Source organism: Dermacentor albipictus, chromosome 4 (genome assembly GCF_038994185.2).
Source record: "Dermacentor albipictus isolate Rhodes 1998 colony chromosome 4, USDA_Dalb.pri_finalv2, whole genome shotgun sequence".
Lineage (NCBI taxonomy): Eukaryota > Metazoa > Arthropoda > Arachnida > Ixodida > Ixodidae > Dermacentor > Dermacentor albipictus.
Window position 1 is genome coordinate 87,767,567 of NC_091824.1, and position 19,137 is coordinate 87,786,703.

The 19,137-nt window shown below is 44.1% G+C and overlaps 1 protein-coding gene across 2 annotated transcripts in view; it reads right to left on the reverse strand.

Annotated features, from left to right (window-relative positions):
* The window catches only part of LOC135901156 (cell surface glycoprotein MUC18-like), a 273,518-nt gene that overhangs the window by 18,966 nt on the left and 235,415 nt on the right, over positions 1-19,137 (reverse strand). For both annotated transcript variants that reach the window (XM_065430813.2, XM_070537221.1), the window contains exons 4-6: positions 12,438-12,554; positions 3,809-4,012; positions 863-1,159 (exon numbers count right to left, since the gene is read on the reverse strand). In XM_065430813.2, the coding sequence (XP_065286885.1) occupies positions 863-1,159; positions 3,809-4,012; positions 12,438-12,554 (618 nt within the window). The remainder of the gene's footprint in view (positions 1-862; positions 1,160-3,808; positions 4,013-12,437; positions 12,555-19,137) is intronic.

Below are 19,137 nucleotides of genomic sequence, written 5' to 3' on the forward strand. Positions count from 1 at the left end.
AACAAGGTGCGCTAACTAAGTTGTTAGCAGGGCCCCGGAAAAAAGGTCGCCGCGCAACTGGCCGCTTGAGGCACATTGCGTGTTTTCGCATGCTTATTTCACGCTGGGAAAAGTACTGTTATGTAGCACGTATTGAGCAACAGAAAGCAGTACCGCGAGTTTTTTCACGTTCATGAACAATTTTCTCATTGATATTTTTCATCTAATTATGTTCACTGAGAGGTTGAATAAATAATTAGGACTAATGTAGTTAGGCGGAATGCGAAAAATAATCTGATTATCTCCAATAGACAACACACAGCCTTACCTTGGTTATGTCTAGCTACGTGGCATTTGCGTATTTCTAAAGTTTAGCTAAAGTTACGTTGTACACTTTGTATATGCATGTTCCTTAAATATTGCTTCTGTGGATATTGACATTTTGAATATGGGCCTGATCTCCTGTGTTCATGTCGCAACTGATGCAAGGCGAAAGCTATCCCGTGTAGACACCCGTGCAAAAATAAAGCAGGAGCAGGACGAAACAGAGGTTATTGAGTGATTGTTTTCTCCGCTCTCCTTGATTAACAAATCTCTAAATACAAGGATGGTACCAGATCGGGCAAGAATGGTCGTATACAGACAGCACGAATAAGAAGAACTTCAGTTTAGCCTAGTTGGTGTTTAACGCATATCATAAAATATCATACATACTGACCGCAAATAAAGACGGCGACAGCGAAAGAGAACACAAAAACGACATGGGTGGTAACCTTCAACTGTCTTTATTGCGTCTTCATTTGCGGTCAATACGATATGCAGACAACATGAAATCGCATAGAGAACAAGCTGAAAAGAAATGATAAAGATAACGTATACTCACAAAGCACCTGCAGCCTGAACTCTGCGAAGATGTCCGAGCCGGGGATCAGGTCGTTGTCGGCCCGGCACCGGAGCATGCGGCCGTGGTGCCGCGCAGTTGGGCGAAGTGCGAGCCAGGAGAGGGTCACGTTGCCGTCCAGCGACTCGTTCTGTCGAGCCCCGGTGAGCACCTGATCGCCCAGCAACCACGTGATGCGCGATCGAGGGCGAGAGCCGACGGCGCGGCACGAAAGCCAGCCCGTCTTGCCGGCTTCCAGCGTGGGGCTCACCGCCTCCACGCTCACCTCTAGCGGACGGACTGCGAAGAAGCGTTCGAGCGGGTCTCTCGGAAGGAAGCAGGAACGGGAAGGATATTCGATGATCACGGTAGCTGCGATTATCGCCGTTATGGCTGGTGAAGTGCGTGGCGGTTATTTTTTGTAGCGGGCCTAGTCGGGGTGACACACGGCTGCTTTTTTTCCTCGGCACCATGACAGTGACGTAATGACGAAAAAAAAAAACCCAAAGAAATAGAAAAACAGGAAAGAGAATACTTAAATATAATGCATTTTTGTTTGTTTATTATGTAGGCATATATAAGAAAATGCAATGCTTTAGTGACTCTGTAGACAAAGCTAGCCCAAATAATAGTCCGCACTAGATTTTGCGTTCACAGTGCCATGTCTTTCGAAGACGCGTTAAAAGTGCCTTTATGCAGTATGTAGTGGTATTTATTCGGTCGCGTTCGGTATGTCATTTGTGTATTGATGTTCTGTGGTATGACCTGTCTGACTCAATTTATTTTTGAAATAAATATTCATGTCACGCTCCTTTGTTGGATTCAACGACTCAAATATTTATCAAGTCCATCATATTTTTTTTATCGATCTGTGACAACCTACCTTATACAAAATGTTCATTGACCATGACTTTCCAGCTATGAAATGAAATTCGCGTATAGTTCACATACATAGTAGGCCCCATTTGTGTCAAGATGTACCGTCATTGACTGGGAAATTAGCGTACTTACTGTGAAATTATATTATGAGTATTTCACAACGCAAGAGCTCTGGAAGATAAAACAGCATACACTTGCGTTCGAATACGAGTCTCTTCTATTTTCTAATATAAGCATAACTTTAATTGCAAGATTGAAAATATTTTAATCACGTATTTGCAAGGTCTAATTGCTCCCGAAAATTGTGACCGTGAAATTCAGCCCATAAACAAACTGTGCAAGCAACATCTGCAGTGCTTGCATATTGGCCGTATGAAACGTACAGATAGTTCATGTTTGAAAACAACATATAGGTACCCACTCCACTATTCATAATCGCCAAATGAAAATCCTATCTTAACAAGAACTGTTTGGACGTAGGAAGTAAAACCATTCAAGACTGTGGCGGGGTTGTGATTATTATGAAGAAGAGTCGCGTTACGACTTACGTGCGCTACATTATATAGATTTCGCTTTGGTTTAACATTAACGCGTGCTACTGCAGCCGCCCGGCATTGTGTATGAACGCTTATGCACTGACTGAAGCGAACGAAATTCGATCGCACTCAAAAATAAGAGCACTAAACGTAAGCGCAAAATGCAGTGGCTGAACCGCTCTTTGTGTTTAGCTTCTCAGTGAAAGCAGGTCGCTTTGCACAAGTAAGCAGGCTAAGCGATGCGTGGCGGCTGCGGAGCCTGCAAGTTTCCTTTTCCTCCAAAGATAGTTTTTTTTTTTTTCAAATAGCATTTTCGGGTGCGTTTAAAAAGAACGATGAAACAGAATGCGCCCGAGCTGCTCCAGAATTCAATTGGAGACCTGTTCTGGCGTTCACATGCATAGAGCACTAAGGATTCTGTATGACCCAGTGGTTCTTCCTTCCTGTGTACCATCTAACTGTTTATTCCGTTTCCATTACAAAAAAAAAATGATCCTGAACTCTTATCCGAATGTAACTATACACCTTTGTAGACTACGTCGTTGAAGATAACCTACCGCTGAGCGAAGAGAACGGATGTTCTGGCAGAGCAAACGATGCAACTAAATCAAACCAACAGAATTAACAAGCATAGATGCTTGATTATCTTGTTTATAATAATCGAAGTTCTCGCTGTGTCTTCTATCTTTCTGTCACACCATTTATTATAGGCGAGAGCTTTTGTAATATGCGAGCGTAAGCACGCTTTGAAAAATACAGTCTTTAGGATAAACATTTTGATTGCACACGTTTTTTATGGAAGCCTTACAGCGCTCCGGTGGTCTACGGGAAAACTGGAAAGGTTTTAGAAGCGAGCAATTTGATAGGGCGGGTAATACCAGTTGCTGTAGTTATCGGTCAGTGGAACTCTTCTTCAGCAATGCAAGGCCGCATTTATATCAATAAAGGAAAATAGACACCATCAGACATGACCGAAGACTTGTGCATGGTGGGTTAATATCGCGTATTAACCACTATAACGTCTAGAATAGAAAAGTTATCAAGAGTTCTCAAGAGAAAAGTTATCAAAGAGCGTTTGTTCGCTGCAGATCTCTGGTCCGCTGTGCTGTCCAATGAATATTTTAACGAAGAGGCCAATAGTATGATGAGGCCATTGTTTCAAAGGCATACGTGCAATACAGTATATGCATTAATGCTTATAGACAACGTCTACTAGGAAGACTGGGTCGAACTGAAGGTAAGCGAATCCGGGGCTATGTTGCAAAGTACAGTAACTCGAGTTCAATCCCGTAGCTTTTAAAGTAAGCACACATAGGCCTTCAGTCGGTGAGTTAATTCAAATAGTGCACTTCTCAACAACGGAGGTAAGGCTGCCACTGTAATGCTGCCATTATAGGTGAGAGATTCAATCGAGGCACATGTACAAATAAAGAAGGTGCCTCATTTCAATACCATCGTTGCTCGACGCGAAATGTGTCGATTGGAAGACTCCCAAACGAAATAAATAAAAAGTACGTAAGTGTGCTTCACTCACAGTTCATGTCAAGTGTCACGGACGTCGTGAGCGGCGATGTCAGGTTGGAATTCGATGCCTGGCACACGAGCACAGCCATCAGGTCCTGGCGACGCAGAACGAACGGCCCGAGCGCACTGCGGCGGACGCCCGGCCGGTGCTCGGTGAGCACGCTCTCCAGCGGCACGCTTTCTCGCCACCAGGTGACGCTGGGCTCGGGAACGCCTGCCGAAGGAGGAACCGCGCGCGTGTGGGAATGGCCTAGCAAAAGCCACTTTTGGTGAATTGAAGACATGTGCGTTGACTAACACCAACGTTGAATGTTACCTTTGAGCAGAGATTAAGGTCTCCCTTCAGTGAATGGGAGGGAGGTGTGGGGGGGGAGGTGGCTCCTATGGCGGCGACCAGTATAGCGCACGCGCGTACACGCATTATATTCTCGAGAAAGCACCCACACCGACGCACCCCCCCCCCCACTACTCCCCCGTTATATATATATAAAGAGAAGAACGGTAGTTAACCAAGGGGTCCGAACTTTATTAGTCCTAAGAAGCCAAGAAACCAAGAACAACGCAGGGGCAATCACTTGTTCTTACTAAATGAACTAAAGAAAATATAAATTATTGGCGAAGGCAATGGATGAAGAAACAACTTGCGGCAGGTGGGGACTGACCCCACGTCTTCGCATTACGCGTGCGATGGTCCGGTGCGAAGACGTAGGATCGTACCTCATCTGTGGCAAGTTATTCGTTCATCCACTGTCATCGCCATTAATTTATAATTTCTTTAGTTCAATCAGTCAGTACAAGTAATTTCCCCTGTGTTGTCCTTGATGTCTTTGTTGGCTTCTTATGATATATTGAAGAGCAGCAACCATGCTGGCCCGTTAGGAATAACTTCAAAGAAGAGATTAAGGGGTACGTTGGTATTGCACAGTATATTTGTGAGGTTTCGGCTGGTGGACCAACCTTTCTCAAAGTTTTTCTCATTTCTCAAAGTCAAAAATATTTCACACCCGCATAGCTCTCAGTGGCGCTGCCTACCATTTCTAGGGCTAGATTTATAGTAAACACAAATACACAAATTAGTGGAGGGTTTGATAGCCGTCGCCGTAGAACAATTGGTAATACAACGTAGGCGTAATGTGGGGGTTGTGGGTTCGGCCATCACGGGCTGCAAGTTCTCTTTTCTTTCCCTTTCGTTTCCCTTTTCTTCTGCATTTCAATTTTACCCACCGCTAATTTCGCCGATGCTTTTCTTGGCTTCATTGTCTGTTGGCTTTATGTCGTCATTATTATATGTATGCATGACAAGAAGGGAGAAACCGAGGGGCTAGAATCTTGTTAATCACGACCATGAAAAGCCAACAAACAATGAAGCCAAGAATAAGCATAGCTGAAATCAGCTCCTGGGGCTGATATGAAAATCTAGAAAGGAACGAAGGGAAATGAATGTGGATGAAAACATAACATGCCGCCGGTTATATTGGAATCTACAACATCTCCATTACGCCACCGTGGTACAACCCATTGTAAGACGGTGACGGTTATCACTTTATATCTAAAAAGTGAAGCAGAGGGTCAGAAGAGTGTGCTAGTATAGGAGGGGAAAAAAGACGAAATACATGTAGGTAGAAATTTCAGTTTCACACGAAAGGAGAACCATTGCTTACGGCAGCAAATTACTAGACAGCTTTAAGAAGTAACGTTAGCATTTTTATCGGCCGCATACGTTTTATTAGACATTCATTTACTAAATAACCAAGCATTGTGTCACGCACACAGGTAAACATGAACGCATCTTACTGGATGACTTTTAGGCTAAATGTGATCCTACGTGACCGCCAGTTTCGCGACAACTCTCACAGGCCACAAAAGCTGTGTTTGGGACGTCAACGATTTGTTTACTTCGTTGGCGCTGAAAAAGTCAACTTCAAGCAGTGTACTGAAACCAACTTTTTCAAGAATTAAAAGAATATATATAGGTTTCCGGCAAAGAAGTATATTATTCTTATTCGTAAGTGTGTTTCAGGCATTTATTTATTGTGCCGATTCAATGAAGCACCTAGAGAAAGTTGGTATTTTGAGAAAGTATTTTTTGAAAGTAACTCGTGATGTAAAGGGTTAATGATATGTGTGCTTAGAGGAAGTAAGTCTAGCTGCAACACGGAACACTAGTTGCATTGGTTGATTGACAACGTCAGGCACTACAAGACTATATTTTGTGGTTTCGCACCAACATGTTGAAAAAGCTGACGAATGGCGCGCGTATTTGGTATAACACAGCACTTATGATGCACAACTGAACGAAGGAAAATTACATGATCACCAAAAGAAACCAAGGTCAACCTAGACTAATTCACGAGCAGGTAGATTCACGTTCAAATAAAACAGTATGCTGTGCCAGGAATCTTAGTCGAAGAAACATAACCATCCTGTGCAATGCTTCGGGGAAATGCATGCAGCAGTACGAAAATACCTGCTTTCCGGTTTTTGCTCTTGGCGCATCAACCTTTTAATCGCGGATAAATTAGTGATTCAAAAACTAGAAAGTGAAATTTTTCCCGCCCAACGGGCCACTACTGGTCATAAGGTCACCTCCAGTGCTTGTCGAATCAGTGCCGCAGTGCTACAATTCACCTGACTAGGAGGGGCTGAGCCCCTAAAGAAATCGAGTTGGGGCCATGCCCTCCGCCCCCACCCCCCTGACATTAAGCACTGCCTTTCAGCAATAATTTACTGCACGATCCCATGCATCGCGCCTAATTGCACACTCTCGATATCGATTATATCGATAACGCCAGTTAAGAGGTGATATTGAGCTCAGTTTCAACTGTGAACACGACTATAGATATAATCAGACTTGTTACCAACTGCCGGTTTTCGAAACGGCCAAGCTACTTCCACGGGAATTTCTTCGAGGAACTTTTCGACAGAAGTTAAGTTTGCGCTTCTTCACCGTCAAATTGCTTAATAATATTTAGGGTCATGGCTTATGCGGCGATCATTTGTGACGAAGACAGAAGACAATGCAATCCAAAAGTATTGCAGAGGAGGACGGTTCAAAGCGATCATCACCGCCGGCAGCGATTCCGACAAGTATCATCTTAAATAATGATACCACTGCATGGATGCAAAAAATGCTTAACGTCTCGCCTCATTGCAACATTACTATGCGTTTGTGGGGCTCTTCGCCAACTTGGCATTGCCTCTGCTGCGCAGCTATCTAGTAAAACAACCCACAAATTGTCCTGGGTACATGGCTATAGCATCGTCAACTTCTGGTGATTTAACATAATTTCTTTCTCCCAGATGACACAAGGTCCCAAATAAAGAAGCCCTGACCTTGCAACGACAATCTTCGCGTTAGCAATCAAGTCTAATCATAAATCATAGCTAGTGCGATAGCATCCCGTAAATATTAGTCAATACACCATAACCGATGGCAAGGTGACTCTGATTATCACCTAAAGTTTATATTTAACCTTCTATTAGATTTGTCCTACGCTGAAGTAAGCTTAACACCGAATTCATGGCCAAAGTCGTGCTACACCCGTCTACTTAGATTTAGGTGCACGTTAAAGAACCCCAGGTGGTCGAAATTTCCGGAGCCCCCCACTACGGCGTGCCTCATAATCAGAAAGTGGTTTTGGCACGTAAAACCCCATATAATAATTAAAAGTCGTGCTGCTATGGTCGTCAACGTGTTTTTCATTTTTTATGTGGGAGCTAAAATAACTATGCACTCCTTTCACAAGTATTGTCTCAATTATGCAAGCGTTTGGCACTAAAAATTCTTTATTCGTATAACCGTGCCGTTTCAGGAGACAACCGCGACTGCCATTCCAAGGGCATCCTCGATGACGAGTCTTGCGCCTGAGACGCAATGTGCAGGGAGAGGGGCGAGGCGGGGAGGGGGGGGGGAGATTTCCTGCACACAAGTCGGCGTGATTGCATATTCATGATTGCGCAAGTAAATCAGCCCACCATAAAGCTTTTCCGAAAGAGCATTAAAAAAATGTGGGCCTAAATAACCTATGAAGATAACGCGTATATAGCTGTAGCGTCAGAAATGTCTGTGCCGCGGCCGAGATAGAAATCCGGCCGCGGCGGCCGCATTTCGACGGAAATGAAAATGCAAGAACGCCCACGTGCCGTGCATTGGGTGCAGGTTGGAAAAACTCCAGATGTACCAATTTAATACGGAGTCTTCCGCTACGAAGTGCCTCATGATCATATCGTGGTTTTGAACCGTAAAACCCCGTAATTGTATGTAATTCTGGTGTACTGCGAAGCTCAGTTCTACATCATAGCGTTGGTGAGTTATTGCGACAGAGTGACGTTGCAATAAACATTGCACCAGAGTCCAATCTCTCATGCCCCTGTTCGTTGTCTTATTTTTCTATAGTTACTACATCACTATCTCTTATGGGTTCCTTTAGTAAGGATATGTTCCTCGTGTCCTTGCGCAAGAACTCTAGGTCACAGCAAAACTAAGCTTGTTGGTCTATGGATGCAAGGTAGCTGCAATCAAATGCATACGACAGCATTTAGACAAAAGTGTAAACCATGAGGCTCAGAAACCTTGAGGTGCCTGCTTTAGCATTGGTAGCACCACTTTATTAATGCGGACGTAACATAGTCACCTGTTGTTGTAATCTTACTTTCTTCTCGCAGACATGGCGAAATCTTCCGATTACCCGCGCCAGTCGCAAAAAAGCATCGCACGAAATCTTTTCTCTTCTCTTCAGTTCCCAGATTCTCCCGAATCCCAAATATCGACCGTTCAACGTCCGCAAAAGCTGACATTGATCTCGTTTTCGGAAGACGATAGTTTTCCAAGGAAACAAGGCGCGATTCGTGTCACTAAATTCTGGAACAACCTGCTCGAAACAATGTTTGCACTGATCAAGCGAATGCGTCTTGCGAGCGCGGTAAATTCACAGCCATTACAGCAACACGTGAGCGAGTAGTTCTGTGCGCATGACCTGCGTCGCCCTTTCTCTTTGTTCAGCGCGCTCGGTGATCGCTAATGCGCTTTCGAGAGTAACGCGCAAGAGACTAGAGAAAAGCAGCGCACGCAGGCACACAACAAAGCGGCTTCGAGGCGTAGCGAACAAAGAACAGCGTCTCCCTAATAGTCAGCACTCAGAAACACGTGTCATTTCACGCTAAACACTGGAAACACGAAAAGCGCTGCACAGCGACCGTCATTAAAGACTGCCTTGTTTTAGGGTGCTATAGGATGAAAGCGAATTCGAAGTACTCCGCGACATGAAACTGGTTACAGGAAAAAAAGCAAGGGGGAGGGGATACAGCACGTAGGACAAAGGAAAGCCCCGAAGGCTGACGGCAAATTGTGTACGAGCGTACAACGTTGGCGGGGGGGGGGGGGGAGGTACAATGTATAAAAGACTGACTGAGGCTGCGCCTCGGGCAGGTCGATTAATTGTGCCTCTGGGGACAGGCACAACGAGGCTTTATTCAGATGCTGCTGTCCCTGTTGTCGCCGAAAATGAGTTCGGAGCGCGAGAGGCGGGCCCGCTCGGTTTGCATGCCGACTATAGTTGAGGGCGCAAAAACGAGCAAGCGGTGAAACATATTAGGTCAGAGAAACCCGCAAGCTATATCGCAGCATTTGCGACAGGAGAGCCCATGGGCAACAGAGCAGCGAAGCCACCGTTGGAAAAAAAAAAGAAAACAGTAGTCCTCTGAACGGATGGAAATCCGCAGCTCCTGTTAAACTCTCTAGTTTCCCCAGCAACGTTGCATTTCTACGACAAATGGGGCACGCGTGGGAGACCCTCGAGTTGCAGGCGAAGCTTTTCTCCCAACATCTTCATAAGTGTCAAGGTGACAGCGAATGTATAGTTCTTTTTTGTTTTCTGTGCGTTTTTGTTTCGGCGGCTTCCAGATCCCCCTGTTTCGGGCTGCCTGCCGTAAAGCGCTAGCGCTAACGAGCCGCGGTGTCGAGGAGAGCCTCTCCAGAGCCGGTGGGCTATCTGCGTGGTGCCACCCTCTTCCCGTCCGCTTTGTGCTCGCCATGAAAGAGAATGCCCCGACGCCACCGCTGGAGTCGAGCGCCTGTGCGAGCCTATTGTTTAAGAGGTGACGAGCGCTGCTCTTTGGGTCCGGCGGCAGCCTCCCCGCTTTCCACTGGGCTGAACAACTGGCGGCAAAGTTCCTGCGTCGAGTCGGCGCTGAGGAGCGCTTTTCTATCTGTGCTTTTTTTAAATCTTTGAGCCTGCTCTCACGCGTCGACCGCCGCCGGCGTCTCAACTTCTGCGCTGCACGTCTCCCGTTTAAACCGCTTACTAAAGGAAGCGCGTTCACATCCAATCAAATCAGTGAGCAAGCGTGTTGAGCTTAGTTATTTAACCACAACATTGGTACTCGACCTCCTTCAGCTTGTAATTCAGCCATGTGGACCAGAGCAACCAACCGCATTCACAACCAATACCGCAATCTTTTAGCGTTGTTGCTTGGATGTACGAGTAGGAAGTGAAAGGAAAATAATAATTAAATAAATTCAGAGGTTTTACGTTCCAAAATTCCCATTTGATTATGAGGTAGGGGGGGAACCGCATTACTTTTGGTCACCTGTTATTCTTTTTTTTTGGTTCTTTTTAACCTGCAAATAAATCTATGTATACCTGCCTTTTTGCATTTGGCTCACATTGAAATGTAACCGCGGCGGCCAATATCGAGCTCACGACCTTAATCTTAGCAGCGCAATGTCAGATCCACTAAGCCACCGCGGCGGGTGAAATTTAATTGAGCGTTGCACTGATATCACTCGGCTCTCGACACTCGGAAATTACATGAACATGCCCGTATTAAAAGGTGTTACTTTACATACACATGCTTATATTATTTGTCATGACATCCTATATAATTTCTTATCTTGTGGCAGAGGTGCCAAAGTAAGAAAGATGAGCTACTGGATAAACTGGTCACTTCTTCCTCGTTCTCCTCATTTTCAAGGTGCTTTGTATCCTGTAGTTGCTTATTAGTAATCAGTGTCACTGTCTTTTTTTATGCAAGATTTTTCTTAAGGTCGAATACATTTTTTTTAGAAATCACATGTGAGGGAACAAATTGTTTTGCCTTTTAGATTGATTTTGGAAGAGGTGATAGTTACCTGCATGAGAAATTTTATTATTCGAGTAGCCAATTATAAAGTCACGGATTAACCTTATTATTAGTTACATTATCCCAGATGCTGCAATTATAAAATAAAAGCAGAGGAATGCAAAATAATGCTTGCTTAGAAGAAATCATAAGTTTAGCGTCAGTTACTAGACATACGACCTTAAAGCGTGCTTCGAGGTACATTGGCGTTCACTGCACTTATTCAAAAACATGCGCCGTGATCTTTAGGGCGATCCTAACTGCAATTTAGATACGCTATTTAGCAGATTTTGGGGACGAATAGTCTGGAAGTGGCGCTAATCTCAGGATCTCTGCTAAGCGACCATCACTTCACTATTGCTCAGTTTCACTTTCGCTATTGGAATATGCGCGCTTAAGCGAATAATTTGAAAAGTACTTTGTAAATCTTTTTAAAAGCTTCTTCGAAACCGTAATTGGTCGTTCAATTGTGTTCCACCTCTTTAGGTGTAGTCCACTTGAACAAGCGGAATCCCTTTATATTTTTCGTGCAATTTTTTTTTTTCGTAGGAAACAAAAGTGCTCACGCACACGGTATACAACTTAGCCTTGTGAAAAACTGATCGCTGCTTGAATTTTAAATGTAACGAGCTGTTGGTTATACCACGAGGGACATAGTTGGAAAGTAATGTTGCACCATTGAGCAGTGCGGCTCATTTAGCGCTCAGAATAGTTGAACGCTTCAGAATAGCTTTAACCAGCACGCGTCTCTAACGCCATCCGCTCCCATCCGAACGCGGCCGTAATGACCGGAAATCAGATCCGGTCGTGGTTCTAGAACCGAAGAACAATTTTGTGCTCTGCAGCAGCAGTGAACGATATATCATCTGAGCCACCTCGCGAAATACAGTGCGAATTTGACCACTTCCGTGCATGTTGATTAACGTTGACATTGTGAGGTTGCGCTTCCCTCAGCGCACTCATGCTTCAACGAAATCATGCCTTAAGACGGGCAGTAGATAGGATGAACAGGAACGTAAACCCAGCAATGCAATTAGTAGACGATACCTGCTTCATTCTAAAATGTGTAGCGAAGCGAGTTAAATTCCGCCCACCATCCGACGCATAATTTTAGCGCGCGTTATAAATGCCAAAATTTAATTGCTCCTCTTACATATGCCATTTTTTAATAAAATAACGTCGTCGGGTTACAGCAGGTTGGAAATCCCTACCGCTCAGTATATCGACGTCTTGTCTCGAGTGTATTAAGGACGGTTAATATTTTTGCTGAGGTAAATGAACGTAGTTACATTACGCACATTGTGTATGTATAACTATTGCTATGTAGCACTGTCATGTTTTCTTTTTTTTTTGTATCTATAAATTAGAGCCTTTTCTATCAGCACGACTTGTCATGAAGGGTAGCCTTCTTCAATGGCAGAGTTGTCGTCATCCAGTTCACATTTTATGCAATACAATGACACCGCTGTGTTTTGACAGCGTTGTTAGATGAATGCGACAGTTGTACACATGCGACTCACCACCTTCGACGTCGCACACGAGTGCCAAGCTGTCCCCTTCATTGTAGGGACCGATGAGACTCCGAAGAGGCTCGCGGTCGCCGACGGCCTCCCTTATCACAGGGGTTCCTGGTGGTTCTGCACAGCCAAAAGAAATCCGTCTTAGGATGAGCTAAGGTAAGCCGAACACAGCGTTTTCTAAGGAGTGCGGTTGGCGTTAACAAAAAGATTGCTCTACATTGCTTGTTGAACGTTTCGGTTGCTCAGTACACTTATATTTTCATATTGTCTATATAGCGCCTGAGCACAAGTTGTTTGAGATGTACACTTTTTCTGACGTGTATAGATGGTGAAGCCCGTCGACTACTGCAAATTAGCAGAACACGAAAAGGGCAGCCTGGTGTGCTTTTTTTACCGGTAGTAGTTAAGAAAATCCTTTTAAGGCCATTTGTAGTTCATGAAATACCAAGCTTGATAACGCTCAACTCCGTTTTTTTTTTTCTGCAGAGAAAGCTGCGCAGGCGTCACAAACCCATTCCACTGATTCCACGCAACCGAAGCCATATTGTCCAGCAACGTGAGCGCTCATTTTCTTTTTTTGCTTTTTATTATTTCTTTATTTATGAAATGATGTAGCCAGCGTATCGGCACGTTCATTTTGTTTCAACAGAGCATTATTATAGAGATGTCTACTCTAGAGACAAAAGGCAGAGTTCTGCTCACGATAAAGCAGAGCGTAAGCGCAGTTTTGCTGCGAGCTCGTGGCATGGCTGATACCCTTCGTCACTGTCCGCTGAAACATGCCGTTCACTTATCGGACACATCAGTCATTCTAATAAAACTCACACGCTGAAACCGCGTGTCAGAAACAACTAATCAACTGTAATTCCTCTAAGTGCACGGACCACGCATGAATGGGGGCACAAACGCTTTGGTGAATTCTCGCTTCAAAGAAATTTGCCTCCGTCGTCAGTACCAACGACGTTTACTGCAAAGTGTGGCAAACAGTGGGCGTTTCCAAAGATTGCGTACATGTGCAAGGCAAATGCTCGTGCGCTCGTGGTGATACCGCATGCGAGTGTACCGCTACGCTTGTGCAGCATGTGTAGCAGCTGCGCATTGCAGCCCCTCAAGGTTTCTAGGCTAGAATTATGCAGCCATTTTGTACCTTCCAAATTGAAACTCAGTATGTTTAATTTCTGTCAATACTAAAGATGCCGCGCAATACAAAACTGCTGGAGACTCCGCAGCTTTCGGCAGACCAGGAACCTCACGAAGTATCAACCGTTTTACGAACGACGTTGAGGAAGTTGTGCAAACTCTGGAGCGAAGATCGTGCTGGGTAAGCTTTGGGGGAAGGGGGGAGGGAGGCTCTTGCATGTAGTAAGGAGGGGTAAAGGGAGTCGCGGAGGCCAGAGGTATAGTGCCAAGCTCACGCCAGCTGCTTTTGGACTGCAATGCTAGCACGTGCTATTTCTCGAAGTGACCGCTGTAATATCATGTTAGGTAAGGACATTCCAGCACGCACTGCTAGAACGTCTCAGATTGCCGTGTAATCGAACATATAGAAACTTAGTGAACTATTGTGCGCAGCTTCGGGGCACCGTCACAGCCTTCAGTGGCGATGAGGTCTCCTAGTTACGAGAAATTTGCCGTTTATTCTTGCCTACATTCGTTTAGACTTTTCAAAAGTGTAACAGTTAAATTGTATTTACTGAAAAAATAGGCAACGACGAAAAAGGCAATCCAAGGAATGTAGGTCACTATACGACAAATTTCCAGAAAAGTATGGACAATCTGCATTTATTCTTCCTTTCTTTCCTTCCTTCTTTCTTTCTTTCTTTCTTTCTTTCTTTCTTTCTTTCTTTCTTTCTTTCTTTCTTTCTTTCTTTCTTTCTTTCTTTCTTATTTGAAACAATTTCTTACAAACTGGCTCAGGAGGCACAGCAAAAGTGTCGGAAAGAGCCTGAGTGGTCTATGCCACCCTGACAGGGTAAGCAACAATTCTTATTTACAAATAATTACACGTCATATGCCGACCCAGATACAAGGCACCAATGCAAATACATTGGAAAACAGTGAAATATTAAGTTCCCTTTACGGAATGAAGGTCACTGAAAATCAAACCTAATCATCAAACACAATGCATGCACGTAATAAAGTAAATCAACATAATACACAATGAATAAAAATACAGTATAATACACAAGAGTGGCAGCATGCGTACTTGGAATAGATTCACTACAGTTTGCCGGCTAGTGCACTACGCATGCGATTTGTTTTCAAATCGAGCATGTGGTGAACCGGAAGAACTACAGCCGTATTTCCGCTGAGCCAAGGTAAACTTGGCTCCTCTCCCTCACTGTCAATTCGAAAATGAATCTTTGAAAGTCCCTTATTTTTCACTTGCAAGAAGTCTGGTGCTTTATGGGCCTGCCGTGGCGAGAGCTGTACTTTAAGCAATGGAGGTAAATTACGAAAGTAAGAATACGCCACAATAGTAACAGCATTCCGCCTCTGTGAATTTTCGCTGTTATGCCAAAGAAGCATAGCCGTGCCGAAATGCGTACCTTCTTTTCTATTAGAACCTTATAATAGAACTCTTGCTATTATAAAATTATTTGCCTTTTTAAGGCATTGCAACTTGTACGCCTATGAGCTTGAAAGTGAGCAAACTCATTTAATCATTGTGTGGACACAAGATGTTTTATAACTGTGAATTAAAGGAATTGTATCTTTGCGGACGATCACGGCGATATTACAATACTAGTATTGCTGCGGCGCATCGATTGCAAATGTTCGTAACTAAAGCATCCTTGGCCACAAATATCTTTTCCTGACATTTCGTCGAATTAGTAAGGATTTTCGAGAAAGTGGAGGCGGAACTTCATACCTGATTTTGCATATTTCTGCATACACAGCATAATAAGTGTAACTTCTTATGGTAGGTAGTGATAGGCAAAAAAACGTCGCAAGAATTAATCGAAGACTACTCATAAAAATAATTTCACTAGGTACGAAATTAATATCGACACGTCCACATCATGCATATCGCGAGGATCGCGCGACAGTACATCCAAGCGCTTTCCCGTCACCTCGCGCGTGCTTTCGGTGGGTATCTGGCGCTAACCCAAAACGACTGTAAGTGTGTATGAGCACCTTTAATTTGGGCTCCACCAAATATGGCCTGGGCGTTTGGGGGGCAAGAACCTCGCAGTTAGATGCGAAGGAAGTACAAGAAGGATAAATGCGATGCTGATTGAGACCGAATGCTCTTTCACTTGTTGTCCGCGCCTGCGTACTTAATTAGCGCGGCATACCCGATCAGCCCAACAGATGCCACTTCCCGGTTTTAAAATGGGCTAATGCTGAGCTGTAGTTACCAGCCGCACAGCCTGCATTTGAAGGGGGCTCCAGATGCGCCCAGCGCGGCGGATCTGACCAATACTTCAGCGCAAGAGCCGCTAACGATGTTGGCTGCCCAACAGAGCGCTTCCCCCCCCCCCTCCCGTTTTCCTTGGCCGCCACGCATGGTCTGGGGCAGCCAATCGGTTAATTGCGGACGTCGATGGAAGTCCCAATTATCTCCACAGTAGATGGCTCGAAGAGGATGCCCCACTACGCCGAATCCCATGCCAAGACGACAAAAAGCGCCCCAAGCCCTTAACAGCTTACATTCAGAGCCTCTGCCACCTTTTCCTACATAATTTTCGCTGCACTCTATCCGTGTACAGACCCAAAGTCTTGATTCAAGCATGCGCAGTTTTGTCAACATTTTTCTGCTCCCTTTATTGTTCTATTTGTCTTTCTATTTGTCTCGCGTTGAGAGCCCATATGCAGCTCTTTGGTTTGTGTCCCCGAAACATTTGTTGGTTGCCCTTTTATAGAGTGCTTGACTGTGCGTGAGTACAAAACGTGGCCAACAGGAGATTGTTAATTCCGTGGTACTAAGAAGTCGCAGTATATCAGACTTTTTTTGTTCTCACATAATTCATACCTCCCACCAGAAGGGCTAGAAGTGGTGATTTGCAATTTAACGAAAATCGCTCAATGACGATGAACATAAAAATTGAAATATACTTTTGGCACTCCTTCTCTTTAGGTGAATAATATTCCAAAGAAAAAATATAAAAAGAGAAAGAGAGAAAAAAGGCACAGTGCTTTGCGATTTATTGCAAGTTTTCCCGAAATTACCAATTTATGTTACTGCAGGTACTCAACCTTAGTTCTCACCACGTTCGTAATTTTCACTGTGAACAAGAAAGGCCAAAGGCTCCTCTTTGTCTTTCGTCAACTATTGGCCAGAATAAGAATTAAGAACGTGCTGTCATCCATTCATGCAGTTTTACCTTGTTGCTCAACAAATATTGCATGTTTTTTTGCTCATGAAGATGAGAATGTAGTCGACCTTCTTGACGAGACCGCTTACAGAGAAGTATTGTAATTGCACCCGAAAGGGAAAGTTCAAGGTGTCAGTCATTTCGCTTTTCTTTCTATTTTGAGGGAAGATTTCTTTGCCTCAACAAGCCTCCCAAAAATTTGAATCACAGAAAAGTTGTGAACAATGTTGCCTGTAAACGCAAACATCACAGCATAATAGGTTGCGTAGGATGAAAATTAATCGTTATTTGTACAGCATTTAACTAACTGCTTTACTAAACCTTTGCATATCATAGATTCTCGCTGATTCCATTGGATCTGCATTGATTTAAATAGGATTTATTTTTGTTTTATCTTCATCTCTTGGTTCCTTGTTACAGGTTTGCTAGATGTAAACGGCCAGATTCACACTAAAGGTACTTTCATACCATAATTCCTGAAAGGCCAAAATCTACGCGGTGCTTACAAATGGCACGTACCATTTATTATCCGGTTCTGAAACACGTACCTATTTGAGATTGTCTAAACAAACATAAATCATGCTGTTCAAGGCTGGCGGAAGCAAGCTCCTCTTGTGCGGCAAACTTAATAAGAAGTTCGCGGAAGAACGCTAGACGCAAGTGATTCTTGTCCCTCTTTCTTTTGCCGGTATGCTCCCTAACCAGTTTTCTATCGCTGGCTGGTTAGGGAGTTGTCTAGGCAACGCTGCAGTCTTTTGCTAAGATCGAGCGAGGTTGATGTGTTCCAAGGAGGAGGGCCGAAGGCAACGTGTATGAGAAGAAACCACAAGGGAAATGACGGAGGGCGAATTCGGCCGCGCACTCCCAGACTCGCATCAAGCACGCCTGCTCGCTTAGAGAGTTGTGCATTGTAAGAGCGCTGATCCCTTAAGAGCGTATACACACGTGGTGCCTGATAGTTGCTGTAACGAGGCGTTTCCGTGCAACTAGCCAATTGTGGTGAGTGCCAATGGGAGCTTAGCGTAATAGTCAGGAGCCAAACTGGCATGAGCTGGAAATGACCTTTGAGTTAACAGAGCAATGGCTATACCCCCATTTATGCGTCTAACGACTATAGTATTGCTTTTCTTTTTATTCTCAGGACCTCTCACTTTATCCTTGCGCCTTTATCCTTTTTTTTTTTCATGGCCACGCTTGTTTGTCCTTGAGGAATTCATCTTTCCTAAATTTACAATTGGTGTTACACTAGCCGTGCAGTCATGTGCTAGGTGTGTTGGTAAATTTACGCCCGATAGCATTATAGTGCTAGCAGCCAAGGATAAGCGGAAGGCGTATGCATCATAGAATACTAATGTGCGTTTGAATTTCCCGAGAATATAACGCCGACACTAGCACACCATGGTGTCTCTCACTGCATTTGGTTCACATCTGCTTACTCTGGAATGCTTTTTAAATAGGTGCGACCCTTGCCCCCCATGTGCGTCTCCTTTCGCGGCTTTGCTAAATCAGCTCCTGGAATCATCCGAAATAGCATGTTGTGGCTTAGTGCATGTTGCACTGCTAGTAAAGAAGTGGCACGAATTCCAAGCATTGGGCTCATTTTGAGACCTTCCCTTTGCCAAAGGAAATCGGTTATAGCGCAGAATTTGGGTACTGCCTTTTGAGCGCGTCTAATATATAGAATACATTATTTTTATAATTTTTTACGCCCATAAAATTTATTTTATCGTGGAATCATATATATGGATAACCGTTCTTCTTGGATAATAGAGAAGAAGCAATGTCAAAGGCATTCTTTTCTTTTTTTTCGTTCTTTAAATGTGTTGAAATTGCTTGCCGAAACATGAACACCGAACCCAAAGAAGCAGCCGATGATGTAAGACCCGATGGCGTATGTGGTCAGTCTTGGTATGCGCCCAGTGAAATGGGCGATGGCAGGTGACAAACATCGCAAGGAAAAGCATTCGTCTGATTGCGTAAATAATTTATCCCCACACTTCTTTATTTCGCAACCATTTCTTTATTTTTAGGGACGCTTCCTCAGCGAACTGTTTCAATCAACTCTATCAGCACGAATTACGAAATTCGGCAGGTGGCCAGATCTGTCTGTAAGCTGTTTCAACGCGTATACGCGTTGAAACACCATTTAGGTGAGTCTGGGTATGGGTATGTTACCCTCCTAAGCGTTCAATGGAATTTTGAGAGTACTATGATACGTTCAGAAAAACCAAGATCAAGTGTTTCTATCAAAGTAAATTTTAGTGGAAGAAAATAAAACCAACAAATCACCAATCCACACCCCTCAAAGTCTTTTCGCGCCTAATTTGACTCGCTTATAGAAACGTCACGGGTTCACACTTGGCTCGTAGGAAATATTTGCC